Genomic DNA, 18,738 nt, shown 5'->3' with positions numbered 1-18,738 from the left:
CCATCAGGTTATAGACTACCCAGGCAGAACATACGGTGCTGCTCCTCTAGTTTGTGTTTGGCCTCACCTTGGCAATAGAGGAGGCCAAGGACAGACAGGTCTATGTGGGAGTTGGGAGGGGAATTAAACTGGCTGGCAACCAGTAATGACTCACGTGGGCTGCCCTGGGGACCAGTGCATTCCAGCAGCAATAGGAATTTAATCATTTTCTTGGACTTATGGCTGGGAAATTGGAGACCCGTTCCTCCAAGGGACAGAAGCTTAAACTGAGCCTGGGCTGGAGGCTGTGAGATACCTCGGTCTTTGCTTCCTGGTGGGACGGGATCTGGAATATCCTGCCCGAGAACACGGTGGAAGCAGACACCAAAGAAATTTCCAAAGGAGGGTTTGGAGAAATTGCAGTGAGATTACTTGGATGGATGCTTTTTGAAAGCTGGGTTGGACACCATGGGCCAAATGGTCTTGTTTGGAAGATTCAAAGGGTGTAGAGGCTGTGATGGGGAGATTGTACATGAGCTGTGGAAGGGGATTGAGTGGGGGAGGTAAGGTCAGTGATGGGAGCGTGTCCATGGGCAATGAGAGGAGAGTTAATGGGTGGTGGGAGGAGATTTTACGGGTGGATAGGGGAACCGCGAGCTATGAGAAGGGCTTTAACAGGTGTGTAGGGTCAATGAAGGGGAAATGTCCATGGAGAGTCAGTGGGTAGGTAGAGCCAGGGATAGGGAAGGGGGTCTATGAACTGTGGGAGAGGATTTAATGGGTGGATAAGGAAGAGTGCCCACAGACTGAGAGGAGAGTCAGTGGGTAGGTAGAGCCAGGGATAGGGAAGAGGATCCATTGGCTGTGAGAGGAGGGACGGCGGGCGTAAGGAACGCGTTTTAGAAGAGTGAATGAAAAGGTAATCAAACGGGGAAGCACGAAAGAGACGACAGATGCTGGAATCTGGAGCAAAACACACAAGATGCTGGAGGAACTCAGTAGGTCAGGCAGCACCTACGGAGGGAAATGAACAATTGATATTTCAGGCCGAGACCCTTCATCAAGACTCAAAGAGGGAGGTCTGAGTGGCACCAGGCACAGAGTCATGGGAGTCATACAGCACGGAAACAGGCCCTTCGGCCCAACTGGTCAATGCCGACCAAGATGCCCATCCAAGCTGGTCCCATTTCCCAGCGTTTGGCTCATATCCCTCAAAACTTTCCTATCCATGTACCTGTCCAAGTGTCCTTTAAACATTATAATTGTACCCGCCTCTACCACTTCCTCTAGCAGCTCGTTCTACACACCCACCACCCTCTGTGTGAAAAACCTGCCTCTCAGGTCCACTTCGTCTTTCCCCTCTCACTTTAAACCTAGTTCTAGACTCCCCTACCCTGGGGAAAAGACTGCCAACTATCTACCCTAACAATGCCCCTCATGATTTTACAAACCTCTACAAGGTCACCCCCTCAGCTTCCTCCACTTCCCTGCACGTCGCACACTTCTGATACTTGCCTCTCTGCAGTGGCACATCTGGTGGATTCTCCTGACGTGCAATCACCGTAGAGACGCAGGTTAGCCATTTTAAACACAGCAAGGCCCAACAAAGACCAAAGTGCTGAGTACCCAGCTGACACAAGATATGCCAATGAGTCGCAAGAGCATGATGTTCAATAGCTACCAGGGCAGAGCCACATTCCATCTAGGTACGATCACAGAGACAGGTTTAGTGATCAGCCTAATAAAATGTGAAGATTTACCCAAGAGCCATTTTGTTTTGTAATAATGGCAATAAAAATTCTAGATGACCTGAGTGTATAAGGCATAGATGGGGTAAACTAAACACTGAAAGGGATACTAAAAGGCCTGGAAAGAGTAGATGTGGAGAGGATGTTTCCATCAGTGGGAGAGTCTAGGATCCGAGGGCACAGCCTCAGAATAAAGGGATGTCCCTTCAGAACTGAAATGAGGAGGAATTTCTTCAGCCAGAGGGCAGTGAATCTGTCAAATTTGTTGCCATGGAGGCTGTGAAGGTCAAGTCATTGAGGGTATTTAAGGCAGAGATTGATAGATTCTTGATTTGTAAGGGGGTTAAGAGTTACAGGGAGAAGGCGGGAGAATGGGGTTGAAAAAACAATCAGCCAAGATCGAATGGCGGAGCAGACTCAATGGGCCGAATAGCCTAATTCTGCTCCTATACCTTATGGTTAACTGAATGGGCAGACAATTGGTAAATGAACTTTAATTCTGAGGGTGCGATGACAGGGAGAGACCATAGAGATTAAATGGCACAACTGTAAAGGACGCACAAGGGACAGAGCAGATTGAGTGCAAATACTTCGAAGTGGCAGGTCCCGTTGAGAGCTATTAGTACACTCAAGTGTTTTAAAAATCAGGATTCACAGAGGCGGACAACACAAAAGCAGGGAAGCTACGGAGAGAACACTGGCTGGGTCACAACTTGAGAAATGCTGGTCTCCTCTCGTTAAGAAGGGGATGAAAGTCCTGCAGCAGTGTGTGAGATTTAACCTCAGTGATGGCGAAGGAACAGAGATACACTTCCAGGTCAGGACAGGAGATCCTGCGGGTGGTGGTGTTCACATGCATCTGCTGCCCTTGTCCTTCTCGATGGGCGCGGTGGTGCGTGATAGGTGCAGCCTGGGTGAGTGCAGTGCAAGCACTGGTGGAGGGAGGTGGATGGGATGCAGATCAAGTGGGTTGCTCAGTCCTGGATGCTGTTGAGCCTCTCGAGTTGCTGGAGTGAGTGGGGAGTAGTCCGTCTTGTTCCTGACTTGTGCCGTGTGGATAGTGGGAGAGGCTCTGGGAAGTCAGGAGGGGAGTCACTCACCGCAGGATCCCCAGCCCCTGACCTCTTGCTGCCATAGTATGTTGCCCTACATTCCTGGCCAATGGAGATCTCCCACGCATCACTATATTCCTCTCCTCACACGTAGCAGGCGGAGGACTCAGCGGTGGAAATGCCATTGAACATCAAGGGTTGGAGGCTGGCTTCCCTCTCAATGGAGATGATCATTGCCTGGTGCTCTTGCGGCATCAATGTTACTTACCACTTATCACACCCTGCCTGAAAGTTGTCCAGCATACAGGCAAGGGCTGCGTCACTGGTTGAGATGCAGTGAATGGAAATAGAACATTGTGCAATCAAAGACCATCCCCACTGCTGACCTTCTGATGGAAGGAAGGTCACTGATGGAGCGGCTGAAGTTGATTGGTCGCAGGACACTTCCCTGGGGAACTCCTACAGAGATGTCCTGACTTGACTTCTAACAACCCCAAACTCTGCAACATCATTCAATTCTGCATTGTCTTGGCCGGTCTGCTGTTTCTTCCACGCCCTCGTTCCCTCCTGATGCAACAATGCCATCGTTCTCCTGGCCGACCTCCTTCCTTCCACCCAAGGTCTTGAGCCCTTGCAAATCTCTACTGTCCTGGAGAGCACCACTGACCTGCACAGGCTCCCAGTCCATCACGCCCAAACCCCTCCCTACATCTCTACCTCTCCTCCTTAAACACTGCCCTCTCTGACCCAACTTTTGGGCACTTGGTGTAAAACCACCTCCTGCGGTCCAGCTCAGCGTCACCTTTAACGACAGCGCGGTGAAGCTCCTCAGGTTGTGTCGCTGCATCCAACACGCTATGGCAATGCAGGTAGCTGCTGTTATACTGTCACATTCAGTGCGGGGAGAGTGGCTGTGGCAGAACGTAGGAGCTGTTCACCACTTCCTCCACACCTTCCAAACTCAGATCCAAGAACAGTGTTGTTTCAAGGAGAAAATGGAGAACGAGAAAGGAAGTGAAAGGAAAGAGGAGTGGAAGGGAGAGGAGTGAACTTTGTTTATTTGTGACCATTTATATTATTTAACATTGCAAGAATTTACACAGTTTATATCAGGGAAATAAAGGCATTAAAAATCATATCATGGCTATTAACGTACATCCTGGCGTCCCACCCAGCCACCCGTGTCCAGCCACGATGCTCAACTTTCAGCCTCTGTTCGAGGAGCTTTGGCACCCACCTCCACACTGTGGTCAATATTTGCCAGCTGCACTTCCCTGGGGCCTGGATGGCTCACCCACAAATTACTGGGGTCACAATCCCAGCAATGGAGCCTGGGCCAGCACTGGCCGGCTAATGGGATGGAAGGCGCAGTCTCAGCCTGTGATTTCTGCCTGAAGGTGACGGGGTCTGTGCTTGTGACTCCCCCACGGGACGGGGTCTCTGTCTGTGTTCCTCCCCCACAGGACGGGGTACGCGTCTGTGATCCTCCCCCACGGGACGGGGTCTGTGTCTGTGATCCTCCCACATGGGACGGGATCTGCGTCTGTGACTCCCCCCACACAATGACGGGACAGGGTCTGTGTGACTCCGCCCCTCCACATGGTGTATGGGATCTGTGTCTATGATTTCCCCCCACATGGGATGGGGTCTGTGTCCATGATTCCCCCTCCCACACACAGTGTCAGGATGGGGTCTGTGTCTGTGACACCCCCCGCCCCCCCCCCCCCACACACACACAGGACGGGGTCTATGTCTGTGACTCCCCCCTCCACATGGTATGGGTTCTGTGTCTGTGACATTCCCCTGCACTGGACAGGGTCTGTGTCCATGAAACCCCCACCCACACACAGTGACAGGACAGGATCTGTGTGTGTGATGCCCCCGCACACGGACGGGGTCTGTGTCCATGATTCCCCCACCCACACAGAGTGACAGGACGGGGTCTGTGTCTGTGACACCCCCCCCACACGGGCCGGGGTCTGTGTCCATGATTCCCCCACCCACACACAGTAACAGGATGGGGATGTGTCTGCAGTTGTTTCCCTACAGCGATCTGCCCCGTTTGGCGGTGAGACTGGGGTGGACTGGACTGGCGTCAGGCGTCACTTCCAACTTCCCCATTGCTGGATTTCCACAACTCCTTCAGGTCAACAGTTTGGCATCCTACTGCCCCATTCAGAGTGCACATGGCGTCGAGCTGCTTTGGAGGTCACGAAAACTAGTGTGAACATCTCCAAGTGGAGGCACAACATCTAGAGTAACCACTACCCAAAATACTAGATCCGAAAGCAGGAGTGCATACAAATTGGAAAGTGAAATACATAGAGTTTTACAGTTAAATATACACTGGAAGAGTGCTCCACAGTTGGCAACAAGAGACACACAACAAAAGGCAGACAATGTGTTAGCTATGTACACAAGAGCCTTAAGACATGCGCAAAGACGCAGAAAGTCGGTCACATGCAATTCATATCACCATCCCCCCCGATCCAAATCAAATTTTAAACATGTTTTTGTGTCAGATACTCAGCAATGAGGCACAGAACAGAAACATCTACACTGTCCTGTCAGTTCACAGGGCAGGGGTTAAAGACAGTTTCCTCTACACCGTCCCATCACACACTCCCGGGGTCAGACACAGAGTGAAGCTCCCTCTACAGTAGTCCAAGTCAGATCAAAGCTGAGGGAGAGTGGTCCCTCCTGTACATTCTCAGTCCCCCAGTCTCAAGGCCAGACTGCCAGTACGGTTCCGTACGCAGGGAGGATGTGTGCTAGTGAAATGCCCCAATCTCCATTCATACAGGAGATGTGACCGGCTAGAGAGAGGTGAACTCTCACCCTGCCATACCACCACCTCACTTCCACCACCACCCCACCACCCCCCCCCACCACAACCCAGTCGTCCTCTCTCCCCCACCTACCCACCCGAGACCCAACGTGCTTGGAGCGGTACCTCACTGCCTCCTGACATCATATTCCTCTGCACATTTAAAAAGCAACAGACAAGAGTAGGAAAACGAAAAGATAACAGTACGAAATGAGAGTACAAAAGAAAGTTTGGCAAGTACAAATTTATAGGTAGCACCCACGGAAATTGACGCAGATCGGTTTATGATGTTGGTGCTCGCTGGGAGACACCCCACCCGCCCCTTCCCCCCCGCCCACCCCTCGTTGATCTCCTAATCCAACATGTCAACGTTGAGCGGGGAGCCTCCTCCTGAGCTCCCGGCTGCTTCCTTGTCCTCCTTCTTGCCACTGTACTGCCCGATGAAGGAGCCGTCCTCGTTGAACTGCACGTCCACGCTCTCCCCGTAGTTCACCAGACTGTCGTCGCTGCCCAGAGGCTTGATCTGCTCGTCCAGCGAGGGCTGGCTCCCGTCGAAGGGCTTCTCTTCCTGGTCGTTGTCACTATGCGGGAAGACCGAACGTTAGGAGGGGCGGGGGGGGGGGTGGGGGGGGGAGGGGACCTTCAGCCCTTCTAGGGGCCTGCTACACAAGAACAGGAGACCCTGCTCTTCATCGGGGCCCGTTACACAACAGCAAGCAGACACCCTTCAAACCTTTCAGGGCTGTGACATGAGGAACCAGCCATTCAGATCCTTAAACCTGTTATGCAGAGACAGCAGGCCACTCAGCCCAACAGGGGCCGGTTATCTCAGGAACAGGAGGAGGAGGCCAGTTCGTCCTTTGAGTCTGCTACTCGGCACAGCACTGGGGTTGGGCTGGGATTCTATGCTCGAGTCACTGGGATCCTTACTGAGAGGGGAGACAACACTGGCTCTCAGGCTGATGGTAACGTCCCACTCCCCAACCCCCGTGCATAGATCCAAACACTCCTGGAACCTGGACCTTCCTCCTCGGGCTTGTCTCACCAAATCCTCCAGCAGCACGTCACCGGCTCAGCATCGCTTTTGGAAGGGGAGGCTCAGCCCTGCCTGTCAACCTCGCTTGGATCTCGTTTCCACAAGCCACATTCTCCACCCCAGTCCCACTCCAAGCACTCATCTCTGACTTCCAGCACCATTGCGATGCTTATTCCGCAACAGGGCCTCAACCACTCCCCACTTTCTGGCCCTCAGGTGGCAGCCTTCCGGGCTCAATCTGGAATTAAACGAGTTGACGTCCAAGCCTTGTTCCTCACAGCTTCAGCTTTCGGTTTTACCCTTCTCTTGGCAACTTCAGACTTAGCCTGTCAGCTCCCACTTCCACCACCACCAGACGTGCCTTCACTGCCCTCTCTCAGCCAACACTCCCAGTTTCACTCGCTCACTCCTGCTTTCCACCTTGCATCTTTGCTTCTCACCCCCACCTCTCGCTGTTTCACTTCTAACTTTCCTTTGCTCTGTTGTAAGCTCATCGACCTGAAACGTTGTCAGTTCTCTCTCCACGGACACTGCCTGACCTGCCGAGTATCCCAGGCATTTTCTGACCTTGCTTCTCTCTCCACGGACACTGCCTGACCTGCCGAGTATCCCAGGCATTTTCTGATCTCTTTGTTTCTCTCTCACTCTTGCAGGCAAGTCAATGCAGCCCGCGGAGCAGAGGGGCTCCCTGCTGCGGAGCTGTCAGCTCGATTTCACTGACAGGATGCTCCGCTCTTTAACGCAACACACAGGATAATAAGCTGTCGATCCTTCAGCAACCGTCGCTTGTGATCTGCAGTGAGTCCACAGCAGGGGATCAAACCCCACACTGCTCTTCCCCTCCCCCTCCCCTCCCCATAGCCCAGAGTGAGTTATAAATGGAGTACATTATCATCTCAGTGAGTGTGGATTAGGGAAGCTCAGATCCTTATCCCTTCCGGACTGGTGGACTTGTCTATTAAACACTTGCTAATAAGCTGACGTGTTTGGCTTTTAAGAGGGAGTAAATTTAAGAGCCAAGAAACACTGAGAGAAGTTTCTTTTGAGAGAGACAGAGAGAGAGAGGGACAGAGAGAGGGACAGAGAGAGGGACAGAGAGAAAGAGAGACAGAGAGAGACAGAGAGACAGACAGACAGAGAGAGACATACAGAGAGAATGTAGTCTGCTAAATCTCGTCCCAGGAATCGATCTGAGGAACCTTCACTGCACTCCCTCTATTGCAGATGCATCTATCCTTAGGTCGGGAGATCAGATCTGTACACAATATTTAAGACGTGGTCTCAACACACCAGGACCCTGTATACTTGGAGAAAGATGTCTCTACACTTGCAAGAAAAGCCAAAATACCACTTTCCTGCCTAATTGCCTGTCATGCTCCAACCATTTAGATGCCACGGCCAAGAAAGCTCACCAGCGCTTCTACTTTCTCAGCAGGCTGAAGAAATTTGGCATGTCCCCTTTGACCCTGACCAATTTTTATCAATGCACCATAGAAAGCATCCTTTCCAGATACATCACAGCTTGGCACAGCAACTGCTCTGCCTGGGACTGCAAGAAACTGCAGAGAGTTGTGGACACAGCCCAGCGCATCACAGAAACCAGCCCCTCCTCCATGGACTCTGTCTACACTTCTCGCTGCCTCGGTAAAGCAGCCGACATAATCAAAGACCCCTCCCACCCCAGACATTCTCTCTTCTCCCCTCTCCCATCAGGCAGAAGATACAAAAGCCTGAAAGCACATCCCACCAGGCTCAAGGACGGCTCCTATCCCACTGTTATCAGACTATTGAACGGTCCCCTAGTACGATAAGGTGGACCCTTGACCTCACAATCTACCTCATTATGGCCTTGCACCTTATTGTCCGCCTGCTCTGCGCTCTCTCTATAACTGTAACACTTTATTCTGCATTCTGTTATTACTTTTCCCTTGTACTACTTCAATGCACTGTTGTAATGAAATAATCTGCATGGATGGCATGCAAAACAAAGTTTTTCACCGTACCTCGGTACATGTGACAGTAATAACTCAATTTACCAATTTAATTGCTTGCTGGACCTCTGAGCAGGAGTCTAATATGGAACAATTTTGTATGTTTCAAATAGATCATTTTTCATTCTTCTAAACTTGGAGAGTGGATAATAAATCTGATTCTGAGTACAGGCCCGGTTTGCTTAATCACTGTTCCAGGAACCTATCTGCTGAATCTTTGCTGCACCCACAGGTATATCCATTCCTAGGTGGGGGGGAGATAAGACGTGTGCACAGTACCCTAGGGGCTCTGGATAATTGAGCAAGACATCTCTACTCTTGTCTCAAATCCCCCGGCGATACCGGCCACACACTGCTGCCTTCCTAATTGCGTTGCTGAAGCTACACGTTACCCGCCAGTGATTGGTGCACCTCTGAAAAATTGAACAGCAAGCTTGGGTGGGGACTGGTTGAGAAACCAGTGGAGGTGTCCCAGCTTGAAGTAAGCCCAGGGTCTCAAGCATGCCCCCCCGAGAGCTCGGTCTCCAGGTACCACCAGGTACTGCGAGCCCCGTGTGGCTTTAAGCTCGATATAAACTTTAAACACCAGCTGTATCGTGCCTTGCATGCACTTATCTTTGCTTTTTATACTCCTCTTCAGCATACTCCTATTTAGTAAGTGCTACATTTCACCGTATGCACCTTGAGGACCCTGCAGTGGCCACAATCTCAGTGAAGGATTGAATGGGTTCAAGCGGCTGAATGCCCCCCCCCCCCCCCCCCCCACCCCACCACCACCGCAGAGGCGAGCTCTAGTTCCTCCTGCTTGTGCCTTTGACGGTAGCCCCATTCACCCATCTATTCCCCCTGCTTGGCCCCAACCTCTGGGTCAGCGGGTCTGTCAAATCTGCCAACTTCGCTGTGGTCCCTGCAGGAGACGCAACCTCCTCCTGCTGGTCACGGGGCTCATTACGCGGAGGGCAAGGTTGATTCAAGGTATCCCGATTGCACAGATACATCAATGCCCCAGAAACCACAGCATTCGAGAGTTACACACAGGCACATCCTCTTGTTTCTCCATTCACACAACAGTCAGTGCCCCACTGATCTCCCCTCCTCCAGCCTTTGAACATCCCACACCCAGCCCCCTACCCCACCCACCCTCTCTTCTCCCCCCTCCCATCGGGCAGGAGATACAAAAGCCTGAAAGCACGTACCACCAGGCTCAAGGACAGCTTCTATCCCGCTGTTATAAGACTATTGAACGGTCCCCAGTACGAGAAGGTGGACTCTTGACCTCACAATCTACCTCGTCGTGGCCCTTGCACCTTATTGTCTGCCTGCACTGCACTCTCTCTGTAACTTTATTCTGCCTTCTGTTATTGTTTTCCCTTGTACTACCTCGATGTACTGCTGTGATGAAATGATCTGTATGGATGGCATGCAAGACAAGTTTCTCACTGTACCTCAGTACATGTGACAATAGTAAACCAATTTACCCTCGCTGAATTCAGATCAAAACCTGATGGTCCCCCTCACTGAAATTCATCCTTCGTGAAGATCACAAACCTGAGGAAATGCTCCCCTCTGATAGAGACGTACTGCCCGAAACAGGTCCAACCACCTATTTACACTCATCCTATTTTGTTCCGCCCACACTCCCATCAACTCCCCCCACATTCTAACGCTCACCCACACACTGGGGGCAATTTACAGCAGCCGACTGACCCACTAACCTGCGCACCTTTGGCACGTGGGATGAAACCCACACGGTCACAGGGAGAACGTGCAAACTCCACACAGACAGTGCCAGAGGTCAGGATCGAACCCAGGTCTCTGGAACCAGGAGGCAGCAGCTCTACTAGATGTTCCACTCTGCTCTCGCAATCCACCCCTCCACCAGCAAGGTATAAAAACTTATATCATTAAAACTACAGCTTTTTTGCTTTGTGCTCCTTATCTTTTAAGCCTGTAACTCTACAGCCTGAGGCTCAGTTCCTTCCTCTGGGGTCCCTTCACCGCGGAGCCTCATCCTGGGGCCTCCCTCTATTATCCCTCTATCATGCAGCCTCCAGGCTCACCCTGGGGTCCCTTCACCGTGGGGCCTCCAGCCTCCCACGGGGTCCCTCCACCATAGAGCCTCGCCCTGGGGTCCACTGTGGGGCCTTTGGCCTTGCTCTGGGGTCCCCAAACACCACTCCTAACTGGTGCACTGCCTGGTCCCAGTGAAGCACTGGGGTCACGGAGCCACACACACCACACACACAGAGGGGTGGGAGCAAAGGAGGGTGATGCTTAAGTGGTAACACACCGCCTTACCTCTCCAGTGACCTGCCGGGCAGCATGGGAAGGGAAGGAGAAAGAAACAGTTAGCTGCAGGTGAAGATGCCCTGCCCAGCTGGGAGCGGATGGAGGGATGGAGCTGATGGGAGCGCTTTGCTGATGGGCCAGCGAGCTGGCTGTGAGACTCAAGGCTGGCAAAAAGGGGGAGGAAGCTGCATTTCTCCGGCACCTTGCAACACCTCAGCAGGGCTCAGCCTTGCAGCCAGTGAAGACCATTGGTGCAACGTGACAGGAACCAGTCTGAGCACAGCCCGTTCCCATAGGCAGCCACAGTGACAGCAACCGGCCAAGTAGATTTCTGTAATGTCGGTCAGCAGGAAGGAGCCGCCACCCATGCTCTTCTTCCGGCTCTGGTTTGAAAGGCAGAGCAGCCCTCCCCCAGATCTGTTCCCCAGGCAGAGCAACACTCCCCTGGGACAGCGCCTCTCGACACGTGGTGCTCCCTCGATACCGTGCCTCCCGACGTGCGGCACTCCCTCGACACTGTCCTTCTGATAGTGCCATGGTCCCTCAGTACTACTACACCTTCAGTACAACACACCCTCAGTCAACACTCCCTCAGTGCCGCCCCACCCTCTGCACCGCAGTCCACAAGTCTGTCTGACTCTGGCCGGAAGATAGGACTGGAGTCGGCAACCTGCTGGCTCCATAGGTGGGAGATCTCCCACAGGGCGAAGTGAGGTCTCTTCCTGCCCCTCTCTGGGTCTGTGACCTGTGGCCACCCTCACGGCCCTTCTGGGACAACATGGGTTCGGACCAGTAAACGATGACAGAGGTGGTAAAGTATTCAGGTCTGATGGAAATTGGAGCAGGCAGTTTGCAGTTCAGGACAGGGCCCTAACTTGATGTTGCGTCCTCCACAGTGAGGCAGCGTTGGTGCTGGAATTGTTACCTCCCCGCCAGTCACCAGGGGTGTGAGCAGAGGGAGGTCACCAGACAGATTAGTGACAAACAAGGGGGCTGATAGGTTATTGGTGAGACAGGGGGAGTGGGTGGGAATTGTGGACGAGGTTTCAGTCAGACCCTGTGGACGAGGTTTCAGTCAGACCCACTATGTGTTGAATGGAGCAGGCTCCAGGAGCTGGGTAGTGGGTTACAGGAGCCCACTGTTCTGTGGAAGAGACCGTATAGCTTGCCCGCACGCTATCAGAAGTGACGTTTGCCTTACATTTGCGGAGGGAGCGCTCGGTGCTTCAGACGCTCTCACCTATATTCACCGAAGGTCTCGTCCTTCATGGGCCTGGCCTCCGAGTCGACGTGGGCATCCTCCTTATCCTTCACTGCAGGGCACAGCAGGAAAGGGGAGGCAGGGTGAGAGAGTGCGGGAGCAGTGAACTGTTGGGGGCGGGGGGGTGTGGGTGGGCACAGGGGAGCCGGAGGTGTGGGGGGGGGGGTGGTGTGTGGGTAGGTGGGCAGGGAGCGAGCAAACTGCACCGGGGTCGATGATAAAAGAGGGGGGACCAGAGGTGGTGAGACTGTGACAGGGAGGCTGAGAGGTACAGACAATGAGAACAAATAGGACACAGCTGGAGAGAGCAATGGGGGGGGAGGAGGGGGGCGGAGGGGAAGAAGGTGGGTGGGTGGATTGGGGAAAGAGAAGGAGGAGGGGGAGGAAGGAGGGAGGAGGAGGTGGGGGGAGGGAGGAGGAGGTGGGGGAAGAGGGAGGAGGAGGAGGGGAGGGGGGAGGAGGTGGAGGGAAGGAGGGGGAGGAGGGGGAGGAGGAGGGGAGGGGAGGGGGAGGGGCGGGAGAGGAGGAGGAGGAGAAAGGGGCTGGGAGATTAAATGAGAGAAGGAACAGAGGTATGGATAGAGCTGGAGTGGGGGAGACAGACAGATGCATTGAAAGGTTAAACGATCGGGAGATAGAGAAAGAGGTAGCGATTTAAGGGGGAGAACAGAAAGAGAAGGTGTGATAGAGAGAGCTAGGAAGAATGAGATGGAGGGAGGAAGATTAGATCGAGTGATAAGGAGAGCAGAATAAAACAATAGATGGTGAAAGGAAGACAGATGGTAGAGAGGTATGGATGGAAAGAGAGGGAGACAGATCTGTGGGAGAATATTTGGGCTCAGAACAGCCTCCTATTCGTCTTTTATTATGAATCTCTGGGGGGAGAGAGAGACGGAGTGACAGGATGGGACATCGCTGCACAGCTGGAGAGGGGGTTGAGGAGTGCAGAGGCGACCGACACTCGCCCGCCCTCCGTGCTCCGTACCTGAGTACTTGCCTCCTTTGTTTCTCTTGATGAAGCAGACGATGAGCAGGATGAGCATGAGAAGGACGACGGCACTGATCAGGCCGATGAACCAGCCCTGGGTGGCGATCCCATTGTTGGCCTTGACTACTAGGGGAAAGAGAAAGGAATTCAGTCGGGAGTCCCACAGATCCACAGCAAGCCCCAGACAGCCCCACACAAAGTCAGCGTGTATCGTCATGTGTGCACAGGTGCAATGAAAGACTTCAGCAGCATCACAGGCACATAGCATCAACACAAGCAGCACAGCAATGACTAATACCTTCAATAAACTGGCTCGGACTTTCAACAACCAATATCATTCTCATAGAGTCTTACAGCACCGAGAAAGGCCCTTTGACTCACTGAGCAGCCACCCTGCACTGATCCCCATTTATTATACTCCCCACATTCCCATCACCTCCCCTCAGATTCTACCCCTCACCCATGTGCACAAGAGGCAACTTACACCCGGCTGATTAACCTACCGACCCCGCACATTGTTGGGACGTGGGAGGGAATGGGAGCCCCTGGTGGGGGGGGCAGAGACCCACGCAGTCACAGGGAGAACATGCAAACTCCACACGCACACACACGCGCACACACACACACACAGGGCTGGAGGTGCCCAGATCCGAACTGGCTCTCTGGAGGTGTGAGGCAGCAGCTCTGCCCACTGCTGTGGGCTGTGAATTGCCTTTCTCTCATCACCGCCGATGCGGAAGACCAGTCAACCCATGCGTGTTCGTCCTCCGCCCACGCCGAGGGGGCCTCATCCATCCGTGGGTGGCACAAGAGAAGAGGGATCCCAAGCAGAAACAGAAAAGGCCAGAGGCACTCAGCACCGAGCCTGTGCAGTCCCACCCTGAGCCTCCAGCTCCCTCTCACTTTAACTCTGCAGCAAAACACAACAAACTGCTGGAGGAACCCAGCAGTACCTGTGGATGGACAGTCGACATTTCGGGTCGAGACCCTTCATCTGGACTTTAATTCTCCATCCCACTCTGGCTCCTAGATTGCACCAATAGTACCCAGACTAAACTCAAAACACAGCCCCTCGCCTTGCATCTGGGCACAGGGCAGTCCTGGGGACTAGATAGCAACAATTTCAGTTCAACAGCTTTCTGTTCTTGATTCACAACTGGATCTTTCAGTTTTAATTCCTTCCTCTGTTTTCTCTTCCATCTCGAATCGCCGGTACTTAAAAGTAATGGCCACTCTGAAAACTGTGGCCTGCTCCCTGTTCCGGACAGCCCCTTCGTTCTCTCCACCTGCCCCTCTCTGCCATTTCCATCTGGCTTGAGTACTCACTTCTGATGAGCAGTCAGCCACCTGATCTGCTCACTCTGCTTCCCTCTCCAGAGATGGCCCCTGACCTGTTGAGAGTTTCCAGCATTTCCCGATGCTGTTCATTATCGCGTTTCTGTTGGATCCCAATGAGGAGAATCCCAGCACTCCCAATGCAGTCCAAGGGTCTGATCAACAAGCAATCTGCAGGAGGGACTCAGTGGGTCGAGCAGCACCTGTGGGAGAAAAGGGATTGTCGATGTTTCCTGATGCAGGGTTTTGACCTGAGACGTCGACAACTCCTTTCCTCCGGCAGATGCTTCGCGACCTGCTGAGTACTTCCAAGCAGGTTGTTCGTTGCTCCAGATTCCAGCATCTGCTGTCTCTTGTGTCTCTCAGCCTCCTCCTGTCCCCATGTAACAGGCTGGAGAGGGACTGAACACCCCTCCTGTCCCCGTGTAACAGGCTGGAGAGGGACTGAACACCCCTCCTGTCCCCGTGTAACAGGCTGGAGAGGGACTGAACACTCCTGTCCCCATGTAACAGGCTGGAGAGGGACTGAACACCCCTCCTGTCCCCGTGTAACAGGCTGGAGAGGGACTGAACACCCCTCCTGTCCCTGTGTAACAGGCTGGAGAGGGACTGAACACTCCTGTCCCCGTGTAACAGGCCGGAGAGGGACTGAACACCCCTCCTGTCCCCGTGTAACAGGCTGGAGAGGGACTGAACACTCCTGTCCCCGTGTAACAGGCTGGAGAGGGACTGAACACTCCTCCTGTCCCCATGTAACAGGCTGGAGAGGGACTGAACACCCCTCCTGTCCCTGTGTCACAGGCTGGAGAGGGGCTGAAGGACCTCCTCGCCAGCTGATGGCGAATTACAAGGGCAGTTTAAACTCTAATTCAGCTGATCCTCTGGAAATGTTATCCTGTCCACTGGACACGAACAACATGAAAAGCTTTAAGTGATCTTGATTAATGTAATCCACTACAGCAGGGCTCCGGCAGAACGTGTGTGGCAGTCTAATGGGCGCTCCTTTCACAGCGCTATTGATTAGATTTTTTTCCACTGCTCTTGTTTTCATTATTTTGCTTCTTCACCTTCAACCCAGTAACAGGTTTGTGTTAATTCTGCCTGTCGCAGGTAATCAGAGTCTGAAAAATCGGCGAGGCAGGAGGAGGCAGAGAGAAGGTTGACCGTAATAACCTTGGGGCAGCTTTAATTGGTGGCTTGCTGCGCACGGACATGGGTACATATACACACACAACCCTTAAATATGCATGTGCATGGACACATACGCAAACACCATATCCTCACATGCACACACAAATACACACCTGCGCGCGCGCAGACACACACACACACACACACAAAGAACATGCCCATGCATTCACACATGCACACAAAATTACACACATAAGAACATGCACACATGGACACTGTACACACACTAGACTATCAGTTCCAGGAAAGAGGCCCTGTGACCACCCCGAAACCATGGCCAAGTCATAGAGCCATACAGCACGGAAACAGCCCCTTCGGCCCAACTGGTTCTTGCTGACCAAGATTCCCATCTAAGCTACAGCCACTTGCCCACGTTTGGCCCACATCCCTCTAAATCTTTCCCATCCACAGACCTGTCCAAGCGCCTTTTAAACGTTGTTAATGTACCTGCCTCAACCACTTCCTCTGGCAGCTCGTTCCATGTACTGACCACCCTCTTGGTGAAAAAGTTGCCCCTCAGGTTCTTAGTAAACCTATGCCCTCTTGTTCTTGATACCCCATAGATAGGGTGCACATTCACTCTATCTATGCCCCTCATGATTTTATACGCCTCATTCTCCTATGAAAAATGGTTCCAACCTGTTCAACCTCTCTCCATAACTCAGTCCCGGCAACATCCTCGTAGAACTCCTCTGCACTCTTTCTAGTTTTATGGCATCTTTCCCATAGCAGGGTGACCAAAACTGAACACAATATTCCAAATGTAGTCTCACCAATACCTTGTACAAATGCAACATAATATCCCAACTTCTATCCTCAATGGAGACACAAGAGAGATGGCAGGATGCTGGAATCTGGGGCAACACACAAAATGCTGGAGGAACTCAGCAGTTCAGGCAGTATCTGTGGAGGGAAATGGACAGTTGACAGATGAAGGGTCTCGACCCGAAACGTTGACTGTCCATTTCCCTCCATAGATGCTGCCTGACCCGCTGAGTTCCTCCAGCGTTTTGTGTGATGTTCTATACTCAGTGCCCTGACTGATGAAGGCCAGTGTGCCAAACGCCTTCTTCACCAGCCTGTCTACCTGTGATGCCACTTTCAGGGAAACATGTACTTGTCCTCCTACGTCCCTCTGTTCTACAACACTCTCCAGGGCCCTACCGTTCACTGTGAAAGCCCTACCCTCATTTGTCTTCCCAAAATGCAACACCTCGCACTTAACTAAATTAAATTCCATTTGCGATTCCTCGGCCCACTGACCTAGCAGATCAAGATCCCTCTGTAAATCCTGAGAATCATCTTTATTGTCTACGACACCACCTACTTAAGTGTCATCTGCAAACATACTAACCATGCCTTGTACATTTTCATCCAAATCATTGACATAGATGTCAACTAGGAATGGGCCTAGTGCTGAGACCTGGGGAACATGACTAGTCGCGGGCCTCCAGTCACCTTCACCCTCTGCTTTCCACCATCAAGCCAATTCTGTATCCAATTAGCTAGTTCTCCCTGGATCGCACGTGATCTAACTTTCCAGAGCCCCCTACAATGCAGAACCTTTTCAAAGGCCTTACTGAAGTCCACATAGACTACGTCTACTCCTCTGCCCTCATCGACCTTCTTGGTTACTTCTTCAAAAAATTTGAATAGCGAATATCCATCACAGATGTCGTCAGGACTGGAGGGCTCGAGTTATAATGAAAGGCTGGGGCTGTTTTCCTTGGAGCGTATGAGGCTGAGGGGTGACCTTATACAAAATCATGAGGGGTATGGATAATGTGGATGGTCACAGTCTTTTCCCCAGGGTAGGGGAATCTAAAACTGGAGAGCATAGGTTTAAGGTGAGAGGGAAAAGATTTAAAAGGCGACGTGGGGGGCAAATTTTTCCACACAAAAGGTGGTGGGTGTGTGGAACAAGCTGCCAGAGGAAGTGGTAGAGGCGAGTACAATTACAAGGACAGTTAGACAGGAAAGGTTTAGAGGGATATGGGCCAAACGTGGGCAAAAGAAATGAGCTCAGGAAGGCACCTTGGTTGGCATTAATGAATTGGGCCGAAGAGCCTGTTTCTGTGCTGCTTGATTCCATGATAATGCCCAGAGAGCTTCACTCTGTGCCTGATTCGTGCTGTGGGAGTGTGTGATGCCGACGTGTAACCAAGCACAAGGCCCCCCTCAGCTCACTTGGCCTGATGGTCTCCACCTCCTTGTCCCAAACAGTGAGGTTCTCGAACTGCCCGAGCTGCCACAGCTTTATGCGATAGGACGTCCCTGGCTGCAGACCGTCCAGCATGAAGAAGTTCTGAGTGGAGTTCACTGGTTTTGAGACCTTCCAACCACCCTCACCTGCAAACCAAGAAGCACAGTAACACCTTACACCCTCTGCCACCGTCACGAGATGTCCCAGTGCTCTCAATCTTCAGATGTTGAAGAGAGAGCACAGAAAGGATTGCAGATTCTAATCGGTAACATGTCTTAGTGGCATTACACATCGGTCACCGGGGTGACCAACATTTCTCTTCCTCCAGTAGTACCTTTGGTAGTTCTGACAGCCTCCTAAGAGGGCAAGTGGGCCACAATGTGATTTCTCAAATTAAAAGAAGGTACTGCAAAATCAAGGACTCTCCCGCAGTGCGACACTCCCTGCCCACTGCCCCTCCCATGGCGCGGCGCTCCCTCCCCACCGCCCCTCCCGCGGCACAGCGCTCCCTCCTCACCTCCCCTCCTGTGGCGCGGCACTCCCTCCTCACCGCCCCTGCCACGGCGCAGCGCTTCCTCCTCACCGCCCCTCCCGCGACGCAACGTTCACTGCCAGCTGCCCCTCCCATGGTATGACGTTCCCTCCTCACCACCCCTCCTGTGGCACAGCGCTCCCTCCTCCCGGCCACCCATCCCAAGGCGCGACACTCCCTCCCCGCCGCTCCCTCCTCACCACCCCTCCCGCAGCACAGCGCTCCCTTGGCACCGCCAAGTCTCTGAAGCAGGGCTGCAATCAACACTGCTCCATTACATCGTACCCAGAGGGCCAATTGTGCTGA

The 18,738-nt window shown here is 52.7% G+C and overlaps 2 protein-coding genes across 15 annotated transcripts in view; both read right to left on the bottom strand.

Annotated features, from left to right (window-relative positions):
• The window catches only part of LOC127566547 (neural cell adhesion molecule L1-like), a 273,625-nt gene that overhangs the window by 91,464 nt on the left and 163,423 nt on the right, over window positions 1–18,738 (bottom strand).
• The window catches only part of LOC127566641 (neural cell adhesion molecule L1-like), a 230,841-nt gene continuing 218,057 nt past the window's right edge, over window positions 5,955–18,738 (bottom strand). For 9 of the 14 annotated variants that reach the window (XM_052009149.1, XM_052009143.1, XM_052009155.1 and 6 more), the window contains 4 exons: window positions 17,885–18,046; window positions 13,169–13,297; window positions 12,163–12,235; window positions 5,955–6,187 (listed from right to left, as the gene is read on the bottom strand). In XM_052009149.1, the coding sequence (XP_051865109.1) occupies window positions 5,959–6,187; window positions 12,163–12,235; window positions 13,169–13,297; window positions 17,885–18,046 (593 nt within the window). In that variant the 3' untranslated portion in view covers window positions 5,955–5,958. The remainder of the gene's footprint in view (window positions 6,188–12,162; window positions 12,236–13,168; window positions 13,298–17,884; window positions 18,047–18,738) is intronic. The other 5 variants (XM_052009154.1, XM_052009153.1, XM_052009152.1 and 2 more) reach the window with 5 other exon arrangements.

The sequence above is a fragment of the Pristis pectinata genome, chromosome 43, assembly GCF_009764475.1.
Source record: "Pristis pectinata isolate sPriPec2 chromosome 43, sPriPec2.1.pri, whole genome shotgun sequence".
Taxonomy (NCBI): Eukaryota; Metazoa; Chordata; class Chondrichthyes; order Rhinopristiformes; family Pristidae; genus Pristis; species Pristis pectinata.
This window is presented reverse-complemented; position numbering and strand designations above follow the sequence as displayed.